Below are 26,804 nucleotides of genomic sequence, written 5' to 3'. Positions count from 1 at the left end.
CACACACACTCACACACACACACAATGGAATATTATTCTGCCATAAAAAATGAAATCTTGCCATTTGTGACATGAATGGACCTTGAGGGCATTATAATAATTGAAATAAGCCAGATGAAGAAAGACAAACACTATCACTTATATGTGGAATCTAAAACAAAACAAAACAAAAACAACAAACAAACAAAGCCCAAGCTCATAGATACAGGGTACAGATTAGTGGTTACAAGAGGCAGGGGGTGGGAATGAAAGAAATGGGTGAAATAGGTCCAGAGGTGTAAACCTCCAGTTAAAAAATAAGTAAGTCGGGCTTCCCTGGTGGCGCAGTGGTTGAGAGTCCGCCTGCCGATGCAGGGGACACGGGTTCGTGCCCCGGTCCGGGAGGATCCCACATGCCACAGAGCGGCTGGGCCCGTGGGCCATGGCCGCTGGGCCTATGCGTCCGGAGCCTGTGCTCCACAGTGGGAGAGGCCACAGCAGTGAGAGGCCCGCGTACCACAAAAAAAAAAAAAAAAAAAAAGTAAGTCATCGGGCTGTAATGTACAGCATGGTAAATGTCTGTAGTTAATAATATTGTATTACATATTTTGAAAGTTGCTGAGAGAGTAGGTCCTTAAAGTTCTAATCATAAGAAAGAAAATTTCTAACTAGGTATGGTGACAGAATTTAACTGCAGTGATCATTTTGTAATATATGCAGATATTAGATCATTATATTGTATGCCTGAAACTAATATAAAGTTATATGTCAATTATGCTTCAGTAAAAAATACTTAAAAACGAACTAACAACAAAAAAAAGTGTGAATTAGTGCTTTTGTTAACATTTCTGATGACAGCATTATACACAGACTCAAAAAATGCTACTTTTATAACAACATAGATGAATCTGAAGATGATGAACTTTGTAATATCGTGATATATCATTCAAAATATGGCCATAGTGATGATGTCAAACATGCATGTGAAAAGTTTGAAAAAAGTCTCTACATATATATTTTCAAAGTGAAACAAGGAATATGACTACATTAATGAAATTTTATATAACATGATTAAAATATGTAAAAATTATATTAATAAACGATTATATCTTTTTACCATTTAACTGCTACTATTATATTTATTATATATCTGTCTATAAACATATCCAATTATATAAATATTCAATTTCCTCCTCTAATTTCTTTGATCTTTAACTTGAGTAAGCCAAATATTTTTATACGATCGTACCATATTCTTCTTCATGATCCTTCTTATAATCAGGTACACAAACATGCCTAGTAGCATACTATGCATGTGGTTTTGGATGCTTGAAATGTTAACTCCTTCTACTTTCTACATAGCTGAATAATGGAAGTAATGAAGCATTCTCATTATAAGCCCCAAATAAAAATTATAACCAGGAATGTTTGATGTGAAGTCAGCTGCCTGGGAGTCTACCTCTGAAAGTGAACAAAATAAATCACTGAATACTAGAATTAAGTGAGATACAAATTATGTAGCCAAACTGTTATTTGATTGATGAGAAAGCTTAAAGAGAAATCAAATTATTTCCCATGGTCACTCACCCAGTTGGATAACCAGAACCCAGGTTTCTATACTCCATTTTCAGAACACTTTCTCTTATATCACTGTAGCTCCCTTTTTAGTCCCAAACCATCCTTTAACTTCCCTCTTTACATTGAAATATAATTGGTTTTTGGATTGGAGTACTGAAAGGTTGAGCTGAGCCACCAGCCTAAAACAAGATGGTAGGAGATGGAGCCAAGGAGTGACCATGTAATCAAGTTAAGATGAGGTCACTAGCATGGGCCTTAATCCAGTATTAATATTTCACATATTAAATAGGAGGTGGTCAGCAATATCAAATACTGAGAAGAATGGGAAGAACAAAAAAGTTTCTAGAAGATTTGATAGCCAGAAGAACGTTGGTGGATAATCAGTAGAGTGGAGTTATCAAACTGCAGTAGGTTGAGGGGTGAATAAAAGATAAGAAAGTTATGTGTTTATTTATTATTTTTTCTGCGGTACGCGGGCCTCTCATTGTTGTGGCCTTTCCTGTTGCGGAGCACAGGCTGCAGACGCGCAGGCTCAGCGGCCATGGCTCACGGGCCCAGCCGTATGCAGGATCCTCCCAGACCGGGACACGAACCCGCGTCCCCTGCATCAGCAGGCGGACTCTCAACCACTGCGCCACCAGGGAAGCCCGAAAGTGATGTTTTTTAAAGCAAAGTTTTATAGCATGAACTTCACTAAGATATGGAGAAGAGAAATAATGTGGAATAGTAGGAACAAGGAGAGTCGAATAGAGGGATTTTTAGTAAACACAAGAAGCATCAAATATTTATAGGACATATTTAAATGCACATTTAAAAGACAGAATATCTTATACTATTTCAGCACAATAAGAAATGTAGGGCTTCCCTGGTTGCAGTGGTTGAGAGTCCTCCTGCCGATGCAGGAGGCACGGGTTCGTGCCCCGGTCCGGGAGGATCCCACATGCCGTGGGGCGGCTGGGTCCGTGAGCCATGGCCGCTTGGCCTGTGCGTTCGGAGCCTGTGCTCCGCAATGCGAGAGGCCACAGTGGTGAGAGGCCCCTGTACCACACACACACACACACACACACACACACAAAAGACACAAGAAATGTGAGTGGACAACACAGAAAATCTTCCAAAATAAGCTTGTGCTTGGTTACTTCTCTATGACACTGTCCTTGGAGTTCACGTATATTGTGAAAACTTCTTTATAGATGAAATCACTTCTCAGCAGGGCGAATTGGGTAAACTAATATACATCAGATGAGTCCTTGGATGGGACCCCCATTCATCTTTTGCCAAAATCTTTTATCAAGGGTATTGTTTCATAGGCTTGTGACAAATAAATCTTTTTGCTTGTTTCTAAATAGGGTTAACAAACTGTTCTCATTGGTATCTTATTACTTGAGCAGAAAGTGTAGGACTCATGGCTCCTCTGAGGAGTCCCATTATAAGTCTACCTTTATAAAGCAAAGAATTGTAATTATAGGTGGAATTGGTATCTGCTAAATTTCAACAATGACTTGCTGCACTTAGGCTTTGTTTAGTAATAGAAAAATAATGCCCTTTAAGTCATCTTTCTGAGCTTTTTGTTTATTCTTTAAATGAAGATTAAAATAAAATCTACCTCATAAATCCCTTGCAGGGATAAAAAAAACTACACAAATAAAAATATTATGCAAATTGCTATAATTGCTGTTTTCTTACCAAAACACATTTATGGTATGTAAGTATGTATATAATAAGTTGTATATCTTATGCTTCATGACAAAATTAGGGTCAGAAGTGATTTATGCAATCACTACTGTCAAAGTTCTTTAATAACCTGCATTTATAAATTTTAGATATAGAGATTCATTCATTTTCTTTAAATTTAGTAACATTTATTTATACATATAACCCATAATGAACTTTTGTCCCTAAATTCCATTAGAGGCAAAAAATGAAGTTGAAAACATATCAAAAAGGAAGTAAAATTATTTATGTAATCAACAAGAGATAATAAAAGGGAAATATTCTTTAGTTTGTTACAGTTTCAATTATATGTATGCATGCATATGTGTGTATATATATACATTAGAGAGAGAGAGAGAGAGAGAGAGAAGAAACAGTTAATCAGGAGCATAAACATTCTACTCTCTAACCAAGAAGCTCTAAATCTTGCCAAGAAAAGCTCTGGGAAATTGGAAGATATACAGATACATTTCAGAGCAAAAGTTAAAATACTCTTCTATTTCCACAAGGCATGAACCTTACAGAGCACAGAGATATCTACACTTTTCCCAAACTTTCTACTATTAGGACGTTTTCACCTCCTTCCATCTCCTTTTGTCTCTGAATAGCTTATCATGCCTAGTAGAAATGTAATGATGGCCACCCAAGAAGAAAGCATACATCTTTCTCTGGGTATCTGACATAAATACACCACACCATCTGAGAAACCTGACATACAGCTCTAAAACAGAGCACATTAACAATGGATGCAAATTAATCAATGATATTCTCTGGGGTTTATAATGTCAAAATCTCTCATGTGCAATTTCAGGTTTAAAAGTGTTGGAATTTGGGCTTCCCTGGTGGCGCAGTGGTTGAGAATCCGCCTGCCGATGCAGGGGATACGGGTTCGTGCCCCGGTCCGGGAAGATCCCGCGTGCCGCGGAGCGGCTGGGCCCGTGAGCCATGGCCGCTGAGCCTGTGCGTCCGGAGCCTGTGCTCCGCAACGGGAGAGGCCACAACAGTGAGAGGCCCGCGTACCACAAAAAAAAAAAAGTGTTAGAATTTGACTTTGTTAGTTGATTGATATTTTCAGATGGCAATTATTTTTTCTCCCAAAACAAATGTGAAATAACAAGCTTCTGTAAATCTCACAGAACACCAATTTTCAGAATATCTAATTCAATGCTGTATTTACATTTAAAAGGCGCATATGCAAGCTGGTAAAATAGTAATATTAGATGGAATTGAATGGCAAAAAATGGTAAAACAAGTTGAATTCTCACTATGAAAATTCAACTTTTCCCTCTGTGGAATTTTTTAAATTGTCAAGATATTGATAATGTTAGCAGGTTTGCTGGCGCTGCATCATTCCATATTTTTGCCTTGCAGAGAGATTTTAACATGGGCTACTGAATACACACACACACACACACACACACACACACACACACGGAAGAGTCCCACACTCAACAAGAAGCAAAGAAGTGAGACTATTACATAGTCCAACCACTTTTAACGCACTCTAATGAATGAGTGATACACCCAGTTCAGGTTCCTAAGATCTCTTCCATATTATGACTCTTACGACCCCAAATATGAAATAGTCGGGAAAAAATTGACTTCATGGCATGAATTATTCCCATAATTTAGGTTTATAACTTAAATCTACAACTAGAGCAGTATTTCTCAACCACAGCATTAGGGAAAATTTGGACCAGATCATTCTTTATTGGGTAGGGGTGTGTCCTATTCGTGGCAGAAGGTTTAGCAGCATCTTCCACTACCCCAGCATTCCTACCCACTGGGTGCCAGTAGCCCTTCATCCCTCCACCCTGGACAACTGGGACGTCCAAAAATGCCTCCAGACATTGCTACATGTCTCCTGGGGGCTGAATCCCCTCAGCTGAGAACTTGAACTAGAGCTTGATCCCTGCACATAGCAGAAACACAAGCCATGGTTGTGTGCTGTCCTATATACCTAGGGCAGTAGGCACTGACCGTCCGAGAATTAGTTATGTGGCTCTCAAGAGCTCACGAAATCTCCCTGGGTGGAAATTGTTGATGTGTATCCTGAAGTATGTCCACAGAAGAATCAAAAATCTTAGAGAAGCAGGAGGGGGGAGATGATGTCAATGTGAAACTGACTGTGGACTTGAATGATGACAGCTCAACTAAATATATCCAAGCAGGGAAGATGGCAAATGACAGCGAGCAGGCTGGCTTAAAATATTTTCACAGTGGAGAACAGAAATTGATATTCATAGAAGAACATTAGGAAAAGGTTGAATTCTACACAGCGTATTTTCTTTGGGGAATATATAAATGTATATATTGTGAAAAAAATTAATTCAAGGAAAGCACTTAGCACAGTGCCAGACACATGGTGAGTGCCCATTAAATGAGCAAGTGCTGACTGCTCTTCTTAATAGTAGGACTACTGGCATTGTTCTCACTATTTAATTCTTTATGCATTTAAACATTTTAATGCTTAGGAATATTTCTGCTAAGTGCCCTCTCTGTCTCTACCTCTCTTTCTCTCTCTGTCATTATAGAAAGTTCTCCCACACTATCGGTGGGAATGTACATTGGTGCAGCCACTGTGGAAAGCAGTATGGAAGTTCCTCATAAAAGTAAAAATAGAGTTACCATATTCTCCACTCCTGAGCATATATCCAGATAAAACTATAATTTGAAAAGATATATGTGTACCTATGTTCATAGCAGCACTATTCACAATAACCAAGACATGAAAACAACCTAAATGTCCACTGACAGATGAATGGATAAAGAAGATGTGGTACATATATACAATGGAATATTACTCATCCATAAAAAAGAACAAAATAATGCCACTAGCAGGGAGTTTGGGGTTAGCAGATGCAAACTATTATATATAGGATGGATAAACAACAAGGTCCTACTGTATAGCACAATGAACTATATTCAATATTCCATGATAAACCATAATGGAAAAGGATATGGAGAAGAATGTGTGTGTGTATACATATATATATATTTATATAAAACTGAGTCACTTTGCTGTACAGCAGAAATTAACACCACATTTTAAATCAACTATACTTCAATAAAAAAGTCAAAGAAATAGACTTTTTAAAAAAAAGTTCTTTCTCATCTTCCAAGGCCCAACTCAAGGGTGAACTCCTCCTAGTTGCTTTCCCCAAGGGCCCTCACCCTCCCACGTGAAGAATTAATTTCCCCTTCATTTGTATTTTGTATTCATTTGTACAACATGTAGTACATACTTACATCATACTGCTTAGTGCATTGTATTATAGTTATTAAAGCCTGTGTGTGGCAAGCTCACCCTAACCCCTGCCTCAGGCTATGAACAGTAAGGATCTTATTTATTCTCCTTGGGTACCCTGTGCTGGCCACATGTAAGTTGCTTAGGAAAAGCATGGCCAACTCAGCTGAATTATCTGGAAAATTCAATCACATGGAAACCTCATTTCCCAATAATGCCAGCTATGTGAGGGGTGACTGAAGAGAAATGCCTTCTATACAGAATTTGGGGCTGTCAGCTTCACGTGAAAAGATTAAGTGAGTGAAATGATGTGTATTAAGATTTTACCAAGAAAAATAAAGATTTGGATAAATATCAGAACACTTTAAATGGCACGCTTTGACATATGAGTAGGGATAAACAGGGAGGTGGGAGATAGTAGGAATAAAACATATAATTTTAAGAGTTTTAGGTCTTGCTAAGATAAATAAGTATGAAAAGAGATGACATCATGGGTCTTTCTCTTTCATATTTGATCACATAACATTGTCAAAGGATTTCTAGATGGGATGGTTAATAGACCAGAGAGTGTCTTGAATATAAAACATATCAATAAAACATCAGTCTAAATTACTTCAAGGATCCCCACGTTGACACTCCTAGATGATATCTGATGGGAAGTGAGCTTTAAATATGTGAAATTATACACACACACACACGTTTGCATTGTCAAATGCACTGCCTAAAGAGTACAGACTGCACTGACTTTTCAATTGTTTCTTAGTTTAATTCAAAACACTATTACACACTACTATATATAAAATAGATAACCAACAAGGACCTATTGTATAGCACAGGAAACTGTAGTCAATATCTTGTAATAAACTATAATGGAAGAGAATGTAGAAGAAAAAAATATATATGTATATACATGTATGCATAACTGAACCACTTTGCATTATACCTGAAACTAACACAACATTGTAAATCAACTATAGTTCAATAAAAATTTTTTTAGAAAAGAAACAGTACATAGATAACATCCACAAGTTTGAAGACAAGTTTTAAGAGGTGAACTTAGGCTTGAAAATGTCTAGAGGTACAAGTTTCTTTTCATATATCCATTTTAGTTCTTGATTTGATAAATATATGAAAACACAAATAATCAATACTCAACAAATAATAATTGGATATTAAAATGGGTTACTCAAATTGAAATTCTTTCCATTTTACTGTGATCACATGATATATAAATGAAGTATCTTTAATCCTTCCTCCTCAATTTCAGAGAATTAAAGTCAAGGTTCCCAATTCGCAGGAACATTTTCCATAAAATAAGGGAAAGAAAAAAATTTATTTATCTTCATTTTCTGTGGGAAAAAAATGCCTCTTGTAGCTTAAGAAAAAAATAAGAGCAACTTATTTATTTAATCCTTTATTTTGTTCAGTTTAGTTTTGATTTTTGCCCCTCTCTACCTGGAAATGTTTGGATGGTTATTGGGTAAAGAAACATGTAACATACTGTTGTTTCATTATCTTCACTTGCTCAACTATGCTTATGCTTGTTTTGATTACAAAAGTAATTTTCACTATAAAAATTTAGAAAGTACAGAAAAGAGGGAAAATTAAAATTTAAAATTACCTGCAAGCTTTCAGTGAACACTTGCTGCTTCCTTCCAATCAGTTTTCCACATGAATTTATCCTAACATAATTATGTGTATTTTGTGTAAATAAAGTTTGTTTCCTGTTTTGTTCAATTAACATTACAGCCTGAGCACTTTCCAGTGCTCATAATATATTTTTAAAATACAATTTCTACTTGCTCTATGAAGTATAGCATTTCCATTTTCCATGAAACAAAGTGCAACTTTTTCTCTTCTGTTTAAAATTAAAATGTTCTCAGTCTATGATATGGTAACCAATAATATTGTGAAAAACATTTATATGTGAATCCTTTTCTAATTTCCTATATATCTGATACATCTGTAAAACAAATTCATAGATAAGCAGTTTCCCATCCTCTTGAACTGTATTTTTTTTAACATCTTTTTTAGAGTATAATTGCTTTACAGTGTTCTGTTACTTTCCGCTGTATAACAAAGTGAATCAGCTATGTGCATACGTATATCCCCAGATCCCCTCCCTCTTGTGTCTCCCTCACACTCTCCTTATCCCACTGCTCTAGGTGGTCACAAAGCACCGAGCTGATCTCCCTGTGCTATGTAGGTGCTTCCTGCTAGCTAGCTATTTTAAATTTGGTAGTGTATATATGTGAATGCTACTCTCTCACTTCGTCCCAGCTTACACTTCCCCCTCACCGTGTCCTCAAGTACATTCTCGACATCTACGTCTTCATTCCTGTCCTGCCCCTAGGTTCATCAGAAACTTTTTTTTTTTTTAGATTCCATATATATGTGTTAGCATACTGTATTTGTTTTTTCTCTTTCTGACTTACTTCACTCTGTATGACAGACTCTAGGTCCATCAACCTCACTACAAATAACTCAATTTTGTTTCTTTTTATGGCTGAGTAATAATCCATTATATATATGTGCCCCATGGTGTTTATCAATTCATTGGTTGTTGGACACAGGTTGATTCCATGTCCTGGCTATTGTAAATGAACATTCTGGTACATGTTCATACAGTGAACATTCTGGTACATGTCTCCTTCTGAATTATGGTTTTTCTCAGGGTATATGCCCAGTAGTGGGATTGCTGAGTCATATGGTAGGTCTATTTTTAGTTTTTTAAGTAACCTCCACACTGTTCTCCACGGTGGCTGCATCAATTTACATTATCACTAACAGTGCAAGAGGGTTCCCATTTCTCCACACCCTCTCCAGCATTTATTGTTTGTAGATTTTTTGATGATGGCCATTCTGACTGGTGTGAGGTGATACCTCATTGTGCTTTTGATTTGCATTGCTCGAATGATTAGTGATGTTGCGAGTCCTTTCATGTGTTTGTTGGCAATCTGTATGTTTTCTTTGCAGAAATGTCTATTTAGGTCTTCCACCCATTTTTTGATTGCATTTTTTTTTCTGATATTGAGCTGCATGAGCTGCTTGCATATTTTGGAGATTAATCCTTTGTCAGTTGCTTCGTTTGCAAATATTTTTTTCCCATTCTGAGGGTTGTCTTTTCGTGTTGTTTATGGTTTCCTTTGTTGTGCAAAAGCTTTTAAGTTTCATTAGGTCCCATTTGTTTATTTTTGTTTTTACTTGCATTTCTCTAGGAGATGGGTCAAAAAGGATCTTACTGTGATTTGTGTCATAATGTGTTCTGCCTATGTTTTCCTCTAGGGGTTTTAAAGTGTCTGGCCTTACATTTAGGTCTTTAATTCATTTTGAGTTTATTTTTGTGTATGGTGTTAGGGAGTATTCTAATTTCATTATTTTACATGTAGCTGTCCAGTTTTCCCACACCACTTATTGGAGAGGCTGTCTTTTCTCCATTATATATTCTTGCCTCCTTTTTCAAAGATAAGGTGACCATATGTCCATGGGTTTATCTTTGGGCTTTCTATCGTGTTCCATTGATCTATATTTCTGTTTTTGTGCCAGTACCATACTGTCTTGATTACTGTAGCTTTGTAGTATACTCCGAAGTCCAGAAGCCTGCTTCCTCCAGCTCCATTTTTCTTTCTGAAGATTGTTTTGTCTATTCAGGGTCTTTTGTGTTTCCATACAAATAGTGAAATTTTTTGTTCTAGTTCTGTGAAGAATGCCATTGGTAGTTTGATAGGGATTATATTGAATCTGTAGATTGCTTTGGGTAGTATACTCATTTTCACAATTTTGATCCTTCCAATCAAAGAACATGGTATATTTCTCCATCTGTTTGCATCATCTTTAATTTCTTTCATCAGTGTCTTATAGTTTTCTGCATACAGGTCTTTTGTCTCCATAGGTAGGTTTATTCCTAGATATTTTATTCTTTTTGTTACAGTGGTAAATGGAAGTGTTTCCTTAGTTTCTCTTTCAGATTTTTAATCATTAGTGTATAGGAATGCAAGAGATTTCTATGCATTAATTTTGTATCCTGCTATTTTACCAAATTCATTGATTAGCTCTAGTAGTTTTCTGGTAGCATTTTTAGGATTCTCTATTTATAATATTATGTCATTGGCAAACAGTGACAGTTTTACTTCTTCTTTTCCAATTTGGATCTTTTTATTTCTTTTTCTTCTCTGATTGCCGTGGCTAAAACTTCCAAAACTATGTTGAATAATAGTGGTGAGAGTGGGCACCCATGTCGTTTTCCTGAACTTAGAGTAAATGGTTTCAGTTTCTCACCATTGAGAACAATGTTGGCTCTGGTTTTGTCATATACGGCCTTTATTATGTTGAGGTAGGTTCCCTCTATGTGCACTTTCTGCAGAGTTTTTATCATAAACAGGTGTTGAATTTTGTAGAAATCTTTTTTTGCATCTGTGAAATTATCATATGGTTTTTATCCTTCAATTTGTTATTATGGTGTATCACATTGATTGATTTGTATATACGGAAGAATCCTTGCATTCCTGGGGTAGATACCACTTGATCATCGTGTATGATCCTTTCAATATGCTGTTGGATTCTGTTTGCTAGTATTTTGTTGAGGATTTTTTCTTCTATGTTCATCAGAGATATTGGCCTATAGTTTTCTTTTTTGTGTGATATCTTTGTCTGGTTTTGATATCAGAGTGATGGTGGCCTCATAGAATGAAATGGAGATTGTTCCTTCCTCTGCTATATTTTGGAAGAGTTTGATAAGGATAGGTATTAGTTCTTCTCTAAATGTTTGCTAGAATTCGCCTATGAAGCCACATGGTCCTGGGCTTTTGTTTGTTAGAAGATTTTTAATCACAGTTTCAATTTCAGTGCTTCTGATTGGTCTGTTCATATTTTCTATTTCTTCCTGGTTCAGTCTTGGAAGGTTGAACCATTCTAAGAATGTGTCCACTTCTTCCACGTTGTCCATTTTATTCGCATATAGCTGCTTGTAGTAATCTCTCATGATCCTTTGTATTTCTGCAGTGTCAGTCATGACTTCTCCTTTTTCATTTCTAATTCTGTTGATTTGAGTCTTGTCCCTTTTTTTCCTGATGAGTCTGGCTAATAGTTTATCAATTTTGTTTATCTTCTCAAAGAACCAGCTTTTACTTTTATTGATCTTTGCTATTGATTCCTTCATTTCTTTTTCATGTATTTCTGATGTGATCTTTATGATTTCTTTCCCTCTGCTAGCTTTCAGGGGTTTTTTGTTCTTCTTTCTCTAAATGCTTTAGGTGTAAGGTTAGGTTGTTTATTTGAGATTTTTTTTCTTCTTTCTTGAGGTAGGATTGTATTGCTATAAACTTCCCTCTTAGGACTGCTTTTGATGCATGCCATAGGTTTTGGGTTGTCGTGTTCTCATTGTCATTTGTTTGTAGGTATTGTTTGATTTCCACCTTGATTTCTTCAGTGATCTCCTGGTTATTTAGTAGCATATTTTTAGCCTCCATGTGTTTGTATTTTTTACAGTTTTTTTCCTGTAATTGATATCTAGTCTCATAGTGTTGTCAGAAAAGATATCTGATACAATTTCAATTTTCTTAAATTTACCAAGGCTTGATTTGTGACCCAAGATATGATCTATCCTGGTGAATGTTCCATGAGCACTTGAGAAGAAAGTGTATTCTGTTGTTTTTGGATGGAATGTCCTATAAATATCAATTAAGTCCATCTTGTTTAATATGTCATTTAAAGCTTGTGTTTCCTTATTTATTTTCATTTTGGATGATCTGTCCATTGATGAAAGTAGGGTGTTATAGTCTCCTACTATTACTGTGTTACTGTTGATTTCCCCTTTTATGGCTGTTAGCATTTGCCTTATGTACTGAGGTGCTCCTATGTTGGGTGCATAAATATTTCCAAATGTTATATCTTCTTCTTGGATTGATCCCTTGATCATTATGTAGTGTCCTTCTTTGTCTCTTGTAATCGTCTTTATTTTAAAGTCTATTTTGTGTGATATGAGAATTGTTACTCCAGCTTTCTTTTGACTTCCATTGCATGGAATATCTTTTTCCATCTCCTCACTTTCAGTCTGTATATGTCCTTAAGTCTGAAGTGGGTCTCTTGTAGACAGCATATGTACAGGCCTTGTTTTGTATCCATTCAGCCAGTCTATGTCTTTTGGTTGGAGCATTTAGTCCATTTACATTTAAGGTAATTATCGATATGTCTGTTCCTATTACCATTTTCTTAATTGTTTGGGGTTTGTTTTTGTAGGTCTTTTCCTCCTCTTGTGTTTCCTGCATAGAGAAGTTCCTTTAGCATTTGTTGTAAAGCTGATTTGGTAGTGTTGAATTCTTTCAACTTTTGCTTATCTGTAAAGGTTTTAATTTCTCCGTCTAATCTGAATGAGATCCTTGCTAGGTAAAGTAATCTTGGTTGTAGGTTTTTCCTTTTCATAACTTTAAATATGTCCTACCACTCCCTTCTGGCTTGCAGAGTTTCTGTTGAAAGATCAACTGTTAACCTTATGGGGATTCCCTTGTATGTTATTTGTTGTTTTTCCCTTGCTGCTTTTAATATTTTTTCTTTGGGTTTAAGTTTTGATAGTTTGGTTAGTATGTGTCTTGGTGTGTTTCTCCTTGGATTTATCCTGTATGGTACTCTCTGTGCTTCCTGGACTTGATTGACTATTTCCTTTCCCATGTCAGGGAATTTTTCAACTATAGTCTCTTTAAATATTTTCTCAGACCCTTTCTTTTTCTCTTCTTCTTCTAAGACCCCTATAATTCAAATGTTGGTATGTTTAATATTGTCCAAGAGGTCTCTGAGTCTGTCCACAATTCTTTTCATTCTTTTTTCTTTACTCTGCTCCCTGGCAGTTATTTCCACCATTTTATCTTCCAGCTCACTTATCCATTCTTCTGCCTCAGTTATTCTATATTGATTCCTTCTAGAGTATTTTTAATTTCAGTAATTATGTTGTTCGTCACTGTTTGTTTGATCTTTAGTTCTTCTAGATCCTTGTTAACTCTTTCTTGTGTTTTCTCCATTCTGTTTCTGAGATTTTGGAGCATCTTTACTATCATTACTCTGAATTAGTTTTCAGGTAGGTTACCTATTTCATTTTCATTTATTTGGTCTTGTAAGTTTTTACCTTGCTCCTTCATCTGTAACATATTTTTTGTCGATCTTTTTTTTTTTTAAATGGGTGGTGCTGTATTTTTGTCTTTTGGTTGTTTGGCCTGAGATGTCCAGCACTGGAGTTTGCAGGCAGTTGGATAGAGCTCGGTCTTGGTGCTAAGATGAGGACCTCTGGGTGGCCTCACTCTGATTGATATTCCCTGGGGTCTGAGGTTCTCTGTTAGTCCAGCGGTTTGGACTCAGAGCCCCCACCACAAGAGCTCAGGCCAGACCTCTGGCCTGGGAACCAAGATCCCACAATCATGTGGCAGGTGAAGTAATGATCCCCGAAAGACACGGACATCCAAATCCCTGAAACCACCTGGCTGATTCACGGCGATGGGGACCAGAGTTGCCAGAAGGGCCAGGCAGTGGCCTGAGGAGCACAGGATGGCCTGCTCTCCTCAGAGTCAAAGCCAGGCCATCTGCATCGCCTGCACCACTCAGAGTGCCAAGGACTCCACCTGGGCTTGACAGGCATCTGCACCCCGGATTCATGTCTGAGGCCCCTTGAACTGTATTTTAAAGGAGAATTTAACTATTTATCTAGAACTTGGGTTTTCAGGGACAAGTTCACAGATAGCTCCAACTGCTCATAAGTTGGGTGGTGTTCATTTCATTACTAGACTTAAGAATGTACCAATTCCTTTCATATGAATCAATGATCAGCTAATTTTTTTTTTTTTTTTTTTTTTTTTTTGCGGTACGCGGGCTTCTCACTGTTGTGGCCTCTCCCATTGCGGAGCACAGGCTCCAGATATGCAGCCTCAACGGCCGTGGCTCACAGGCCCAGCCGCTCCACAGCATGTGGAAACTTCCCAGACCAGGGCATGAACCCATATCCCCTGCATTGGCAGGCAGACTCTCAACCACTGCGTCACCAGGGAAGCCCAAAGATCAGCTAATTTTTTATTAAGAAAAGTCACCTAGCATCATTTTGCTTACTTTATCTTAACATAAACAGTAGCAAATGGTAGCTACTGTTATTATAGTAACCACCTACTTTTGGTTACGCTTTGTATACAACCCTCTAAATCCTAGTAAAATAGTTGCTCCTCTTCGGCTGTTAACTGATATATTTATTAAGTATCAACTCTGGTCTTTGCATTGTGATAATCACCAGTCTTTCCCACATCATTTGAAATATTTTTATTGTTCTGAAATACTTATTTTTGCTTTTATTTTTGTCTATAGATTTTTAAACTGAGACTCCAAGATATACATTAATTTCCCCATGAGGGAATTCCAAAGACCTTGCTCTTATTACTATACACTACCATTTTCTACAAAGGCTTTGAAATCCTACACAGAAAGCTGAAATACACTAAGAAGCGTATGTGCTGTTTCTATATCTTCTGTCCCTTAAATGTCTTTCTTTGGCAGAGAAAGTGTAGTGTAAAAAGGGGATCCTAGATTTACAGACAATAGCACAGCACAGGGTTGCATTTTCTTACACTGTGGATTAATGAACCACTGGCAGTGGATGACTGCCTTTTTCAAAGATAAGGAAGACATTTTACGAGAGATTCTCCCACCTGGTCAATGATACATAAAATTGAAATGTACAGTATGCATGTGTCATTTGTATGTTTCAGATATTGAAGCAAATAATTTGGGGAAAATATTCCATACCCATTACCAAAAACAAATACAGAGAAGACAATAGGTATAGCATAACCCTACAGGAGAAAATCATAATTCAGCAACAATACTTAATAGTAAATGTTCAAAAAATGTGAACTTGGTAGAATTGAATTAATATTGAATTGAATTTACTGAATTAAAAATTTCAAAACAATGTTCATTAAATTGAGTAGAATCCTATCCAATCTCTGCCACCCTAGAATCTGGAATGGTAGAGTGAGACAACACCAATCAGAGATACATGTACTTTAGATTTTAGAAATCATTTTCAAAGATTTAGGAAAAATATCAGTGAAATTCTGGATATTAGGGTAGATTAAGTACACTTGTTAAAATAAGTAAAGTCTTAGCCAAATTATACCCAAGAATACTCAAAGAGCAGGCAGATGGAGTTGTAGAAACATTTAGAATAATATGTTTAACATCAGTTATAATTAGAGAAATACCAAAGTTTCAAGATAGACAAATGTTCCATTTTTAGAGAGAAATGAAATTTACCAAAATTATGATATCTGATTAAGCATAATAGTCATAAATATTTCAAATGTATTATTAATAAAAATCAGTATGGGTTCATTCATAAGTAAATCTATATATTATTATCAATGAACTCTTCTATTAGTCCTTTATTCTCATCATTGTTATTATGTTTTAAATTATGTAACTGTAGTTAACATACTTAGAAAATAGAGTGAAAGAACGCTCAAAGGGTAGCTAGTTCAATGGATGACATTCAAAAATATACTGAGCAGATGGAACAATGGACCTAAATAAAAGTTAGGACCTTTAATTGTGATCAGTGTAAATGTCTATATTTAGTTTCAAACAATTGATAAATAAATAGGAGCCTGGTGTAGAAACAGTTCCTGTAAAAAATACTTGGTATGTTGAAAAACCAAGTACAAATTCAACTTTCATAAAAATATATTGTGAATGGTCAAAAGGTAAGATAATTCAAGTATTTTAGGATATGTTCATAGAAGAAGTATCCCATTCATGGGTAATGATAATTTCAAAACTGTATCAAACAAATTCATAGTGCTGAGGCTAAAAAAAATATATATATATCACTTAAGACACTATCCCTTCTTTAAGGAGCTCACCAGCCCAAGTGTGGAAACAGATGCAGAAAAGCAGGATTATAAATAAAATATTTGTTAGCTATAGCAATATAATATATGGCAACATTTGGAGCACTATTTTCAATTCTAGTCATTTAATTTTAAAAGACACCCCCATTATTTAGTATTTACAAGAATAATGTAGTATGCCAGGCCCTGTCCCTGTGAGAAAAAAATTAGTATCCTCATTTTATAAATGGAACCACAGGGTTGAGATTTAAAACAAAAACAAAAAATTCACCCACAGACAAATAGCTAGTACGTGTTAGAGCTAAGAAAAGAATAGAGATCTTTCTGCCTTGAAATTAGTGCTCTTAAAATAAGTGTACAGAGATCAATATTTATTAAGGTGTGTCCTGATAAACCAGTGTTTCATAGGATATTAAGTATTACAGACCCAAAGAAAAAGATTCCATAGTCAAATAAGTTTGAGGAAGACTAGGAAAAACCAAATTGACAAGTTTCTTTACCATAAAGACCTTGCAAGACTTTACTATTCTGATATGCATGGTGAATCTCCTAAAACACGGTCTAACAAGTAGACTTTCCAAATGCTTTTGACCCCAGAAGCTTTTTATTCTTTTTCTTCATTGAGTATTGTGAGGGGCTAGTGTTCCATGGAACACCCATTGAGAAATCCTACTCACTAGAAGACCAAGAAAAATCCAAGGTCTGGAACTAGAAATATTCAGAAAGGAAAGAGGCCTTAGTGAGCTCATGACATCTGTCTTTAAATATTTATCTCATCAAATAAGGACATAGTATTTCGTCAAAGGGAAAATCTAGATTTAATGAATGGAAGACAAATTTCACCTCAATATAATATTCCAATAAGAATTTTCTTTAAAAATGTAAGAGCTGTCCAACAAAAGTGCTAATCGTTTGTAAAAGGTGTTACCCAAGCAATTTCTGCACTGGTCTGAAAATACCACTAAAGTCCCTTTCTAATTCTTATATGTGATGGCTCATTTGCAGTAATTATCAGCTGAGGTTTTCATACATTTAGTATTTCAGATTCTCTGTCCATTTTTGTACCATTTTGAATTAAGCATTTTATAGACAGTAGCCATACAGGTTAACTGTCAGAATCTATTGCAAATATAATGTCTTCCATCAAAATCCACATAACACTACACACAGTTTACACTATGCCAGGGAAAAATAAAGCCACTCTTCTCCAATTTATAAAACAACAAGTAATTTAAATCATCTTAATTATAAATTTCATATGTGCAGAATAAAATGAAAGTTTTCTCATTTACAAAATGAGGTGAAGGGCCTGAAAATCACATACAGGGGAGCATGAGACCGTCTAGCACACAGATTGGTGTAAGGAGTAGGAAAAAAAAGCTGTGAAATGTACAAGACACGTTTCAGATCAGTTACATGTATCTTTCACGTGTCTATACCTTCCTTGATGCCATTACACTCAAAGAAGCATGATTTGATATACCACGTGGGTTATCAATGGATTTTACTACAATGTAACATTTATTTGCTAGGATAATAAGTCAGATATAAATTTGATACCTATTTGTGTATTCCTTGATGATCTGATATATGCTAATCTTAATTGTTTCATTTTCAAATCGGCTGTTGCTCCGGTCCTTATATATCCTGAATTCTGCTGCTGTCACTGCTTCTCCATGAGGAATCTGAGTAAGATCAAACCGGAATTCTTTGTAATGCCTTCTCTGGTGAGAAAAATCCTTGTCTCTTTCAACTGAAAAAAAAAAAAAAAAGGAGGTAAAAAATTAGGCCTTTATAAAGTATAGAAATTAATGGTAAATTCTTTCACTTTGAAAACAAACAAGCAGATGTTATAAAACTGTGAAAACATAAAACCACAGACTCATATGTGTTTCCAGTGAAAGGAAATTCCACAAACCAGCAGCCTTTAGTTCAAAAGCAATATAACCTCTGTGGTTTTATACAAATTCCTGGCTCCTAAATGGAAAGGTTATCCAAAAATGTTTTTAAAAGTGAAGGTTGTAAAGTTATTACTAGTGTGTATCAAGTACCAGAACAGAGAAGGGTTCATGCAGGAATTAGCACTCTGTGATAGAAAGCTCCAGAGTTTCAGGTGAAGTCAATGGTGAGATTTAGCACAGTTGAGGGAGGAAAGTCGGAAAGAGGCCTGAGGAGCTGCTGGCACAGTGGGGCTGTGTTTATGAAATTTTAGAGGTCAAGGAAACAAAACAAATGCATTTTCACAAGAAAGATTGTTTCTAAAGTGTCTTCCTGGGAGACGTTTTTCCTCCTTTTAGCAAATGCAAAGCTCTACCTTTTTTAATGCACTTTCATTAGTTCTTATAGATTATTGAGTGCAACCTCCCCAACCCATGGTACAGCATCCAGTCTCCCAAAGATCTCTGGTCTTATGCAAATTTGAGAGAGGAACATATTTCCACCTTCAGCAACTTTCCTACCAAATGAGGTCAGAGAATTTTTCCTCTTGGCAATATTAAGGAGTGATGAGGGATTCAGGACAGTGTCAGGCATATCATTACATAATCCAGCTTTATAAAATGATGTATTATTGGATACAGTCTATGCTTGTTACTGACCAGTGTTCTTGGCCTTTCCTAATCAATAGAAATTGACAAGAGGCCAGACAAGAAATTCAGACAAGGCTTTATTGGGGGCCCTGCTATAGCAGGGGGGAGCAAAAGCAAGTAACAGGTTCCCTTGCTTGCTCCCAAGTTGGGGTGAGCTGGTTCCTTATATGGGGTGAGGGTAGGGGTGTGTCCAGGAGTTGGGCTAGAGGGGTGGCTTGCCCACCCCTTACGTGGTTTTGTGTGCAGGGGGCATGCACAGTACCCTGCTTTTGCTCCTGACACCCTGTTTTTGCTCCAGGCTCTTCAGAAGTGGCAATTGGGTTTTTTGCCTTTTTGTATCTTGTTGTCCATAATTTGCCCCAACTACTCATGAACGCAGCTATATTTAGTCCCTTATAGTTTCTTTGTACTTTATTGCTTGAGGAGATGTTTGTCCAGGTGCAAGCACTGCAGCAAAGGGTCCCAGGTCCCAGGTCGCAGCCTGTCTCATGCTGGATACCAAAATCTTTCTTAAGGAACCACCTATTAAAAGGTCTCATTTTCAGTAATGCAATATCATTTGATGGAATTAAGTTTCTCAGTGCTGGTAGGTTTCTCAAAATCTCAGTTACCTCAGATAATATAGGACAGATTACCAAAAAAATTCACTGCAAAGCATTGTGTTCCAAGTGTCTCACAAACCTACAATAATTTTTAAAAATATATCCAGTGACATTTCATTGCTGAAATGTTGTTACAAGAAGATAAAAGATGTATGTTATATAAACAATTCACAATGTTCAAAAATTGGATTAAGACACAAAAAATATCTTTAGGAAGTTAATTGAAATGATACCAACACTGCTAAAAATACATGAAACTTGGGATCCTTAACTAGAGGAATGGTCAAGATTAAGGAAGAGAGAAAGCAAGCATGATCATCAAGGAGTGATTTTTGGGAACCCAGGCTGCTGGACTCCTAAATTCTAGTGCCAGACAGGGCTCCATGTCTGACAGGAAGTTCATGACAAAGGAACCCACAATTCCTTGCCTTCATCCTCCAAAATAATCTCTGTTTTATTTTTTCCAGAGGAGTAGGAGATGGTTTAGGAGAGCTAGGAGCTCAGCCCCACCTCCATCTCAGACACCTACACCAGCAAAGAGGAAAAATGTAAGCTACACCTGGAGGCATTTTCCTCCCATGGACTTGGTGAGAACGCTCTCTCTCAGGCTGACTGGCTACACCAACACCACCTCCCAAGACTCATGAGGTTTTGTTTTATTTAAGTATCATTATCTTGATCCTAAGAGAGGTCCTTTCCCCTGGAGAGATCATTAATTAACTTTTCCTAAATAAGGAGGATGACTGCATTTTAAAGATCCTATTTTGGTCTATAATTTAAACCTCTTTTCTGTCTGAGCTCCAACTGGCGGTAGTGTAGACTGCCATGAACGGGTCTCCATCTCCAAAGTGTAAGGGCAGAAAATACCTACAAACTGGATCTTTAATAACTAGAGTGTATGTATGAATATTAAAACTAGCCACAACTCTTGTTTACAGGAAAACTACATTTTTTTTTTAAAGAATCAATTTTATTTATTTATTTATTTTTGGTTGCATTGGGTCCTTTTTGCTGCATGCAGGCTTTCTCTAGTTGTGGCGAGCAGAGGCTACTCTTCATTGTGGAGCACAGGCTCTAGGAGCGCAGGCTTCAGTAGTTGTGGCACACAGGCTCAGTAGTTTCGTCTTGCAGGCTCTAGAGCGCAGCCTCAGTAGTTGTGGCGCTCTGGGATTAGTTGCTCAGCAGCACGTGAGATCTTCCCGGAGCAGGGCTCAAACCCATGTCCCCTGCATTGGCAGGCAGATTCTTAACCACTGCACCAACAGGGAAGTCCCAACAAAGAACTACATTTAATTCACTGTAAACTTGTCTTTTCTGATCCTAATTTAAACAAAGTAGATGACATCATGAAACAGTATTTAAATAGAACTGTTCTAAACATTTTATTGATATTAACATATTACACTTCATAACAACCTATGAGGTAGGTTCTGTTATCATCCTCATTTTGAAGATGAAGAAACTGAGGAGGCAGAGAAAAGGAATACTTTGCCAAAGAATTTGAATCCAAGCATTTGATGCCACCAAGCTATGGATCTTAAATGCCAGGATAGGCTGCTTCTGCTTAGAAACTACTACTTTGTCCTAATTTACTAAGCATTTATGCTTTAATAAAGATCTGATAAATTAGGAGTTTGGGATTAACAGAAACACACCACTATATATAAAATAAGTAAACAACAAGGACCTATTGTATAGCACAGGGAACCATACTCAATATTTTGCGATAATAACCTATAATGAAAAAGAATATATATATAATATATATTAATATATGTATGAATCATTTTGCTGCACACTTAAACTAACACATTGTAAATGAACTATACTTCAATTTAAAAAAAGAAAAAAAAAGGAAAAGTGATCTGAAATCTTGAATTCACAAGTCCAAAATCCAAAAAGCTCTGAAAACTGAAAATTCGGCTTCAACTTCATTTGGCAGAAGAACTGGAAATTAACTGATTTGATGTGACTTTAAAGTCCCTATTTATCTCACTTTAACTTACTGGTTTGCTGCAGAAATGTTCCTGGTGTTTGACTTTGTGGCACTGTCCCAGACTCTGCTTGAGGAGTTCCATGCTTTATGATCTAAACATTCATCAGTCATTCAAAAATATATATTCTCTATTCTGAAAGTCAATATTCAAAATTCTAAGTAATAACAATCATTATTCAATTTTTCTTTAACAATCAATTTCATATTTGAAATTTAGACAAAAATAACTATAGTCTTGGACATAAGGGCTTTGACATGAGTTTGTTAGGGTCCAATCTAAAGCATACACCTGCGTAATGCAGATGAGTATTGAATTCATATTACGTAAAGTCATCTACTGTTCTGGGATCCCCTGTGAGATGTTAGTGTAATAAAGTGGAAAGCTAGAATTTCAGCTGTTATTATAAAATTTCAGCTTTCTAATCCAGGCTCTTTAACCTAAACCCTTAAGGGGGCAGATTTTCAAAGAGCTTAATAAAATTTTATACTAAATACACCACACAGAATAAAGTTGTAGTGCAGATTTGTCCAGTGATTCAAATTCCTATATCCTACTTCTTTGAATTATAATTGCCCTGGTAAATTCCATGGAACATGTTTCAGTGAGTAATGGAATAAAAGTAGTACTTATATAGCCTTGCACTCCTAATGATGGTCACAAATATTCACAAGGTAATTTCAGTTACCTAGGGAGGTGTCAAATATTAATATCCCTGACTTAAGAATAAGAAATCGGGTGATAAAAAAATAAAAAGTAAAAAAATAAAATATATTTATGCCAAAAAAAGAAAGAAAGAAATTGGGTGATGACAACTAGGCGGTAACAGATGTGTGTCTTCTAAAGCTCATTGTAAATCTTTGTTCAATGTCCGTACCACCTACATAATGACATCCTACTTAGAGACTAGTTCGTTGTTAGTACCGGTGACCCTTGAACAGTATGGGGTTCAGGAGAACTGACTCCCTGTGCAGTCAAAAAATCTGCATATAACTTTGACCCCACAAAAACTTAACTATTAATAACCTTACTGTTAACATAAACAGTTGATTAATACATATTTTGCATGTTATGCGTATATCTACATATATTTTATGCACTCATGACATACCTAACTTTTTAAAAATTTTCCTGATATTTCTAGGTTATGCTCTTCATGTCTGAGTTTTTCCAAATTGCTGCAAATCTCCAAAAAATTTTCCAATATATTTATTGAAAAAAATCTGCATATAAGTGCACCCGCACAGTCCCACCCATATTGTTCGACGCTCAACTGTATATTCAAACAATGTTAATCAGCAATACACAAAAATGTGGAGAACAGGTGGAGAAGCAAGGGTTTGATCACCAATGTGCAATTGGCATCTAACACAATACAATGCCTCATCCGAAGAAGTCTTCTAATAAACATTGGTTGAATGAAAGATTATGAACAGATCAAAAGCTGGTTCTGTATTTTCACTCAGCCCCATCCTGCTGCATATCGCATTGACTGAGGGCATGATAATTTATTTAACTCTCATTTGGGAGGGCATATATTTTATTTAATACTCACTTATGCCCATAAGTTTCTATTACTTGCTCAAGAGCCCACAACCTATAATTGGGAGAGAAGAGATTTCAACCCAGTGTCAAGATTTCAACTCCCAAAGCCCTCAACAACACCACCCTGTGTGTTTGTTTGTTTGTTCTGGATGTAGTTTTGTTTGTTTTATCTAATTATCCCTCAGGAGAGTTGAGATTTCAATGCTTACATTCTTCTCTACGAGATGCTCCTACCCTACAGAGGACGCCATACATTCTGGACTCCACTCCTTCTAGAACTCATTTCCTCCAATCTTTATCATATTCACTTATTTAATACTGATTCCATCTCTTATCTAAGAAAATGTTTATGAATAAGCAAGTGATTGTATTCACGACCTGAATTAGCATTATATAATATCTCTATTAGCATGCAACTTTTCCTACAACTATATTTTAAAAACAACCCTCCCAAAACAGATGAAAGAGAACATACACACACATTTCATATTCCTTAGATGTAAGCTTTTTATAGGAACTATCTTTGCCTTGTTCATATTGTGATGATTTTATATATTAAATATATTATGTTTCTCCATAAATTACAGTGTGCTGTATAACACATTGCAATTGTAAATGGCTTGAGAAGCTTAAAACATAAACAAATAAAAAAGTAGAAAAAAATCATTAAAATATATACTATTTGGAGGTTTTGATTCATAGTGTATTAAATATTTGGACCTTTCAATTCATTTTTTCATTTCTGTGTTATATCAACAAAACCATCTTTATTATAATTTCTAATAAAATCTGTGTTACCAGATTAAAATCTGCCAGACTCCATAAAAGTCATGATTACATTCCTATTTAGTGGTAGAAGAGATCTCCTCATTCCCAGACAAGACAAAGAAAAACAAAGTGAAACAAAACAAAACATAAAAGCAGAAGGGTGAGCTCTCTCAAGCCAGACCCAGACTTGTCCAAGGAGATAAAATGACACAAGGGTTAAAACAGGTTGAGACCAAGAGGTTAACACTTGTCTCTGGTGGAGACCATTTCTTCATCCCATACCATAGACACCATTTCTCTCATGTGAAGTGGAAAAGAGAGTTTAGAAACAAATATAAACAAATATCACTAGATTTAAAACACACATCCTGTATCAGTTGATTCACCTTTGAAAACTGCACTTAAGAAGAGCATACATGTATATGTATAGCTGATTCACTTTGCTATAAAGCAGAAACTAACACACCATTGTAAAAAAAAAAGAGAGAGAGAGAGAGAGAGAACACAACCACCTGCCCAGACTGCTATTTTCATATCTGCTTACATATCTAACCAGATCAACAGGTTGTATTTTGCCAACCAGCCATGAAAACATGACACTGATGCCTTGCACTCGTCTCCCACTGTCATTTATGATACATGCTTGTTTTGAAGGTCGTCACATGTAAACCAGTGACTATCACCGTAAATTAAACAAGTCCATCAACACAGGGTTGTTTATTTCCCTGAGCTGATAGTGGCCCACAGTTCTCTCTACAAAAATTAAAGAGTTGCTTTCTGCATATACATACACACCGACTTACAGAAAAGAAACCATCAAAAATCAGCCAAATTGATACAGCTTACCACTCAAAACATGATCATAACGATGTAGGGAATGTACCTCCTTCTGTTTCCAGGAAGCAGGTTTTGTGTCTTCCAAACATTTCCATCTATGAACCAGCTAGAAAAACTGAAAGGTCACCTACACTGACAGAACCAGAGAATGAATTTATTTTTATAGTTTTTTTTTTTAAGTGGCAACATCAAAGCATACAAGAGGTAAAATATGAATCAGAAGACTCGCATTCCATGAGTCATGGGCTGAGAGTGAAAAGAAACAGGATGGCCTTTATAGAAGCACCAAACTACATTTCTAAATGCTCTAAATTGCCAACGTTCTGCAAAGATTAAGCTTCTTGTGTTTAAAGACAAGACGTACGCTGAAGCCTTTTATTGTTGAGATATAACTTAACAGAAGTTAATGACTGATGGCAGTCTCTTTTTTCCAAACAGACACCTCTCTGAATGACTTTATCATAAGCAGAAATTGGATAGAAATGTCCTGACTAAATATTTTGCTGTCTACAGTATCTGAAGAGTAGAACTAATTAACAGAGGATTGCAGTTTTATCTATTTTGTGATTTATCTGCTGTCTTAAGGGGATGCATCCATGGGCAATCGGTCTTAATCTCCCACACAAGGGCTGTAACTTGGAAGATTCAAATAGAATCAGTAGCTGCAACACAAAGATAACGTTTTCCCAGGAGTGCAGCCAGCTGTTGAAAGAATACAGATCATTGTTTGCTGCTGAGTGCAAAAAATCATTAAGAGATTACTCATAGAATTATTACTTATCTGTGTTACATTTTAAAGTGAAAGGAAAAAAGCAAATTTATCCTGTGACTACCAAGATGTCTCACCCCGCAAGGCATCTTTCACTGACTAGTCCACTGAGAAACATAAACTTGGTCCTATAAAGGTCTATTCATTTGTCAGTGAATGCACATGTTACATGTTTCTTTGAAAGGATAACCATCCCAGAGAGTGTGGTAAACTTCAGATTCCAGAAACCCTAAGAGCCTCTTAATACCACAGCCATGTGTGACTTGAAAAAGGGAAAATTTTCCCCCTGAGTGGTTTGTTTCAAAGAACAATTTCAATTGACTTTTGAATGTCCTGTAGTTGAAATACTCTTGCTGGTATTCATAAATGCTTCATGAATACAGTTTTATAAGGAAGAAAAATTGCAGAAGAAAGGTGAGATGGTTAAATAATTTAAATGTTGTCCCATGATAGCTAAACAAGTAGATTTCCTGAATCAATTAAATACACAGCACATAATTTTGAAATTTACAAAATTGAATTAATGATCTAATAGTTATATATTATTTTGATTTTTAAAACATGAGTTATTTAGGGACACAAAGAATTAAGTCTTAAAGAGAACAGACTTGTGGTTGCCAAGGGGGAGGAGGCTGGAGGAGGGAAGGATTGGGAGTTTGGAATTAGTAGATGCAAGCTATTATATATAGAATGGATGCATAACAAGGTCCTACAAGATCCTACTGTATAGCACAGGAAATTCTATTCAATATCCTGTGATGAACCATAATGGAAAATAATATGAAAAAGAATATATATATGTATAACTGAGTCACTTTTGCTGTACAGCAGAAATTAAACACAACATTGTAAATCAACTATACTTCAATAAAATTTTAAAGAAAAAGAATTAAGTCTTGTGTAAGACAGCTTTGGAACAGGGAGGAAGATGGTCTCAAGGTTTCCCCTCCCTCCTCAGACTGGATGGTCCCAACACTCAGCCCTCAGGGGTTATTAGAATACTATAATAATAATAATGATACATCTCAAGCATTGGTATGAAAACTGATATGTTCAATAATAAATAAATAATAGCAATAAAGTAATTATTGATTTCTTTAAATTAATATATTTCAATTTTTAATTTTTTCTCCCTTATTTGACCCAGTCCCAATCCTGGCTGTCAGGGGGCTGCTTTTCTCTTTCTCACCTTCCATATATACTCATCTTGATTATCCTAAAAATAGCCACTGTGATCCCTCTAACTTTATTCAAGCCCCAAATATTAATTGAATAACTGCTCTGGGCCAAAGCCTAATAGTTAAGG

General features: G+C 36.1%; 1 protein-coding gene across 1 annotated transcript in view; it reads right to left on the bottom strand.

The window, feature by feature from the left end:
* BMP5 (bone morphogenetic protein 5) overlaps positions 1–26,804 on the bottom strand; it is a 121,408-nt gene that overhangs the window by 46,289 nt on the left and 48,315 nt on the right. The window contains exon 2 of the mRNA XM_059075955.2: positions 17,956–18,148. Within this exon, the coding sequence (XP_058931938.1) occupies positions 17,956–18,148 (193 nt within the window). The remainder of the gene's footprint in view (positions 1–17,955; positions 18,149–26,804) is intronic.

The sequence above is a fragment of the Kogia breviceps genome, chromosome 10, assembly GCF_026419965.1.
Source record: "Kogia breviceps isolate mKogBre1 chromosome 10, mKogBre1 haplotype 1, whole genome shotgun sequence".
Taxonomy (NCBI): Eukaryota; Metazoa; Chordata; class Mammalia; order Artiodactyla; family Physeteridae; genus Kogia; species Kogia breviceps.
The sequence above is the reverse complement of the archived record's forward strand: the minus strand, read 5'-3'. Positions and strand labels throughout refer to the sequence as shown.